Source organism: Lepus europaeus, chromosome 8 (assembly GCF_033115175.1).
Source record: "Lepus europaeus isolate LE1 chromosome 8, mLepTim1.pri, whole genome shotgun sequence".
In the NCBI taxonomy this organism is placed as follows: Eukaryota; Metazoa; Chordata; class Mammalia; order Lagomorpha; family Leporidae; genus Lepus; species Lepus europaeus.
The window spans coordinates 18,965,169-18,971,201 of record NC_084834.1 but is presented as its reverse complement, the minus strand read 5'-3'; the positions used below and the strand labels follow the sequence as shown (position 1 = coordinate 18,971,201).

Sequence of the window (6,033 nt, the reverse complement as noted above, 5' to 3'; positions counted from 1 at the left end):
AGATTCTTGTGCAAATATAAAATTAACATATATTGAAGACTGACTTTAAGAAAATAACTAGTGAGAGAAACAGTAAAATGATAAACTATTTACAAGAATATTTTAAAGCTAATTATTTGTATGTAATATTTGAATAAAATTGCTGGACTATATAAAAACTAGCAATGTCCAATAGGATAATTAGTTGCAACCAATAAGATTATTTTCCCACCAGAAAGAAAAAATTTATATCTCTATGGAATAATTTGACCTGTGGCCTACAACTTTATTAAATATTCCATTTAATATAAATTCAACCTTGCACTCTATAGGCTATTTCCAAGTTTTAGATAACTTCTGATGAGTCAAATTATCTTTCATGAATGAAAATTCTTGATTCTTGTTTATAGTAGTTTTTAGAAAAGGCTCTTTATCATTTGTATTTCAGCTATGTACAATTTCTGTATCAATTTCACACCAATGGGCTAACTGCATTACCTCCTGTTTTGCAGTGAGATAGACATTAGAATTTCAAAAGATGGTAGGTAAATGAATCTACGTTTAGGTTTTTATTCACTAGACATAATGTAATGTATATTTAGTGGTACAATTAAATGAACAGGTTATTATATCAGTTCAGAGAGTATATGTATTTTGTACATCCAAGTGTAAGAAGAAAACCTTAACCTATTAAGTCTCAAGATCCAATAAATAGAACACCTATAAATACTTAAATTGAACAAAAATATATTTCAATAACTTTGAAATAAACACTACATCTTTAAGATATTCACTGAATTGAAAATTGGGATTTCATGTGTTAAATGTAATTAACATACTCACCCTAAATTAAGAAAAAGAAACCAAAAATTTAATTTAATTTCTATCCATTAACTAATTTGCATAACAACTAAAACAATGCTATAAGAAATTCTCCAAAAAGTTCATGGAAAATGTGTATCATGAGAAAACTATGCAGGGATTTCAGAACTTCAGCAAAACAAAGTTATGTTTCAATTCCATATTTTCCATGATCTTCTGAACTACCTTTGTACACACCAAAAGAAAGCTAATGGTCACATGATGATTTCAAATATATCTACACAATCAAATACAATTCCTGACTATTCAGCTGTTTCTTTTCTCATGGATAAAGGTAGCAAATATTCGTCTAAGCTTCTGAGAAGTAACCTATCTACAAAAGAAAGTGAACTCCTTTCTTAAAAAAAAAATCACACATATTTAATTTCCAATGTTTTATTATAGATTTTTTAAGATACAGATTTATTTTCATATCATCAGATTAAAGAAAATAAGTCAAACAAAAATAAGTTTTTTATACACCTGCCAAGGTAAATTAGTCTATTTATTTGTTATAAAATTATAAATAAGTCAATTATATACTTATTTGAACCAAAGCATTATATGATCTGAGTGCATTTAAAATGCACTCATTATTTCCATAAGAGAAAAGAAGAGCATTAGTTATTAGAATTAGAAGCCTGGCCTTGAACTACTCATTACTGAAAAATAAGACATCATGAATTATTCACTGATTACAAAAAAAATTACAAAAAAACAAAATTTAAAAAAGTGTTAAATAGTAAAGATGTCTAAAATAGACCTGCATACCTTGGCCTTTTATTTAACGTTAAGCATTTTAGAATAATTGAAGGCAAAATAATTCATATACACTTGCAGAAAGACCAGGCTGTCTGAAAGCAGCTTAGTGTGAGACACAAAATTAAAGTTAGCTTCTAGGAAGCTTGGAATTCCCACTATCAATATCACAAATTTGGATTAACATCACAAGTTCTGTGAAAGGCACAAGAAATTATAAATATGCCACCTTGGTAAACTAAGCGTTATTTCAAATCAGTGGCTCGAAGCAGAATGTGGGCCTCCAAACCCTTGTTAGCCCAGTTGTTCACTGATTCACAAAACCAACACAAACAGAACCGTATAAAGTGCAGGGACAGCAAGTGAAGGTAGAGGGAGACATGTAGGGCCATTGATGGAAAATTGAAGAGAAGGATTGTCCAAAGATCAGTTTTCCAAGGGCAAGTATGGCAATAAGGATGCTAAATGTAATACCTGAACATGAGTCTAGAAAAGTTATAATTAGATGGTCAAATAATCCCTTTCTCCTTGGTCCATCCTCTCCTGTATTCATCATGCCATTTTGACACTTTGCTTCATACATTGCCTTAAATAAGAATCAATAGATACATTCTTTTTTATCCTAATTTCACATTTATTACAAAATCTTTCATAGTTCTAATTCACATGAATGCTGAGTTACCCTTGATCAAAGCACAGAAAATGTGCTACACTTTAATAATAACAGACAGAGCTGAAAAAAGAGAGGCTAGGATGTATTTTAAAATTTCAGGGTAAGAAAAGTCAGTAAATCAGATTTTCAATAGTCTAAGACTTTGAAGGTGGAAAGAATGATGATTTGAAACTTCTATCTGAGGATGGAAAGATAATAACTTGAAACCTCTATCTGAATTTCTATGATACATGTTGATCTTGAGTATCTTCCAGGGACATGAAGATCTAAAACATGGATATTAAGTGTCTAAATCCTCCCAATCTAATTGAAACCTTGATAGAGGGAGTTCAGGTAGAATTGTTTAAGGCTTAATGTAAAAAATCACTGTTTTTGTTCCAGTCATGTGCTCTGTCATTGAGAATTGATCACAGTCCGTCTTTAATATATTTTGTTCATCTTATATTGAAAAAAGCCATATGACATATTTCAACAAACTCAATATGGGTAATATTAATTAAGTCAGGTTAAATATAATTATGCAGAACAAATTCTAAGAAATCCATGATTAGTAATAAAAATATATACAAATTAGAGCATATCCTTTGTAAAAATGCCAAAAAATTCAACATTCATTAAATTAAAGATACTCTGTAAGTATTTTCAAATAGGTAACTTCATACCTCAGAATTACTTACTTAGTTTCTAAGACTCTAGACATAAATTAGATCAAAACTGGAAAAGCAAAAGTAGATATACTACTTGTCAGATGCAGATGATTATTATACTAAAGACAAGATAAATTTCAAAAATAGAAGATTCTTGCTGATCAGAGGTGGCTGATTTGCTTATAGGTGTAAGGAAAAATACACTGTGGGTTTGCTGATAATCTCCCATTTGTATTACAATCTCCCATTGCAGGCTCTGATGCCTTTGCAGATCATGTGTCTCAATTATCCAATGCAGAATTGCCCCTGGGGAGTGCTGGGGTGCTGTTTCAATGATCAGTAACAGAAGAACACCAAGTACCATCCCCATTAGTAGTTAGCAGATCCATCAGCATGGCATAAAATATGGTTTATCAGAGAGGTCAGGCCCTCTGATGTACACTGCTCTATTAAATGTTTCAAAAGCTAACTAGAATAATAAGTGCAACTACTCAGTATCAGAAGCTGAGACCCATTTGTCAAAATGACACAGAAAAAGATAAAAACTTTCAAGCACTATGTTTTGTAAAACATTTTTAAGTCCACATGTAATTCTCAAGCCCGTCATAACTATGTGAGTAAATTCACTCATTTTATGTATTAATTGACATGGTTTCATTTCCACACAAAAAAAACCAATGTGCTTTATTTAAAAACAAAACAAAACTGCATAAGTACATCCAGCCCTCTAGCCAGCAGATAAGTTTTGTCATTCATTCATAGGTAAGACTTTGGCCCCATGTGCATTGATGTAGGTGATCAGAATTTTGGCCCTCTGTTCTATCACATCAATAAGCTTCTCAATTCCTTGTCTACCTCCTTGACTCTCCCAATAAACCTTATCCAAAAACAAAGACTGAAGGAGTTTCTGCCGTAAGTGCTGGCTCTTCAAAACAGAAACTGCAGATTCGGGAAACCTGAAGAGATAATACAACATTTCATCTTTAGTAATTGCTCAGAAACATTATCCCTCACCAGTTGTTCTTCCCCTCATATATCTGGCATAAAGCACGCTACAAAATGAGGACCAAAACATTTTTGTCATTGCCAAACTGACACTTCTGTTAATATACAGAAATAAATGTGTTTCAAGTGAACTGAATTTTTTTTTGACAGGCAGAGTTAGATAGTGAGAGAGACAGAGAGAAAGGTCTTCCTTCCATTGTCAAGTGAACTGAATTTTGTGTACCACACAGAATTGACATACTAACATCTAACTGAAGGTCATTATATGCAGGCAAAGAGAGTCACATAATTAGAAAGGATATTATTAAACCAGAGAATACATTTTCCTCAGTTAAGCTCCATTTCGCCCACAGGAACCCCTTTAACCTGCCAAGTAGAATAGTATTCTTGTAATTGTCAAGGTGGTGCAAGAAATATGAGATTTCAAATGCAATTTTATTAAAGTCTTCTTCCTGACTAGAAATTACACAACTGAGTGTAATGTGAAATAATCCACAATATATGTATTAAAATCAGGAAGTAATCATTCAAAAATCTTTTTTTAAAAAGAAAGATCTGCCTTTGATTCAAAGTGTGCTTCAGGAACTCTGAGGACTTGGGAATATTTCCTAAATCTGGAGTGTTACATCATTTTCAAATAAATTTAGCAAAGCTCAAGTTTTAGAGCCAGGCCATTCCACAATGATTGTCTCTTAGGAAAGCCTAAAGCTGATTTAGGAGAGTCCTTGCTGAAATACCTTAAAACACTGAACTGTCTTCTCTTCGTTGTAAATATAAAGCCAGGAGTCTAGCACAACATTATCTGAATTTAGCAAAATTTGTCACTCAAAATCATACTTAGCATTTTGTTAAATCCCCAATTTGGTCTTTCCAAGGCTTCATTTAAATGAGAATGAGGGGGGCCGGCGCCATGGCTCACTTGGTTAATCCTCAGCCTGCGGCGCCAGCATCCCATATGAGCGCCGGTTCTAGTCCGGTTGCTCCTCTTCCAGTCCCGCTCTCTGCTGTGGCCTGGGAAGGCAGTGGAGGATGGCCCAGGTCCTTGGGCCCTGCACCCGCATGGGAGATCAGGAGGAGGCACCTGGCTCCTGGCTTCGGATTGGCGCAGCGCCGGCCGTGGCAGCCATTTGGAGGATGAACCAACAGAAGGAAGACCTTTCTCTCTGTCTCTTTCTCTCACTATATATATCTCTACCTGTCAAATAAAAAAAAAATTTTAAAAAATGAGAATTAGGGGGTCACCATTTGATCTAGTGTTATACGACAGTGCCTAGGTGCAAGCTCCAGATCCTTTCCAGATTCCACCTTCCTGCTAATCACACCATGTAATCACACGTGATGACTCAAGTAGCTGAGTTACTGCCACTCATAAGGGAGACATTGGTTGAGTTCTGGGCTCCCAGCTTTTCCCTTGCTCAGCCCCAGTTGTTCTGGATTTTGGAGGTGGGAACCAGTGGGTGGTAGTCCCTCTCCTTGCCTCCCTGCCTCTCAAATTAATTAATTAATTATAATGAATAAATAAATGCAATGAGCAAGTAAATATATTGGAATTTAATAGTAATTTTCAAATGAACTCAGTCATACCTTTAAAACTATAGCAAGAGTATATGTTTAAAAAGTAGACTCTCAGAAACTTCAGAGATTCTAAGCACCTTCTACAAATTTCAGTGCACACAATAGAGATAGCACACAGGGTACATGGGGGCAAGGGATCTAGGTGCTCTCACAATTATTTTTTAAGAGCTTAAATTTCCTCCATGGGATATTTTACTGATGACTTTATTTTATTCCCTCTCAAAAGACCAACTGAGAGACCAAATAAAGTGAATAATAACCTTGAGATTTTATCGCCTTCCTAATAAAACAGAAAATGAAGCTTAGAACTGGATCACTTGGTCAATTTCCTCCTAGTTTGAACTGTTTGCATCTCTTATATTTTTAAATATTTATTTATTTGAGAGGTAGAGTTATAGACAGAGAGAGAGAGAAACAGAGAGAAAGGTCTTCCATCCACTGGTTGGATCACTCCCTAAATGACTGAAACCAAATGGCTGCAATGGCTGCAGCTGGGCCGATGCAAAGCCAGGAGCCAGGAGCTTCCTTCAGGTC

The 6,033-nt window shown here is 34.4% G+C and overlaps 1 protein-coding gene across 6 annotated transcripts in view; it reads right to left on the bottom strand.

The window, feature by feature from the left end:
* Positions 1-1,282: 1,282 nt before the first annotated feature.
* The window catches only part of GASK1B (golgi associated kinase 1B), a 52,465-nt gene continuing 47,714 nt past the window's right edge, over positions 1,283-6,033 (bottom strand). For 5 of the 6 annotated variants that reach the window (XM_062199443.1, XM_062199445.1, XM_062199444.1 and 2 more), the window contains exon 5: positions 1,283-3,875. In XM_062199443.1, the coding sequence (XP_062055427.1) occupies positions 3,668-3,875 (208 nt within the window). In that variant the 3' untranslated portion in view covers positions 1,283-3,667. Of the gene's footprint in view, positions 3,876-4,449; positions 5,120-6,033 lie in introns of those variants that run through there. The other variant, XM_062199448.1, reaches the window with a different exon arrangement.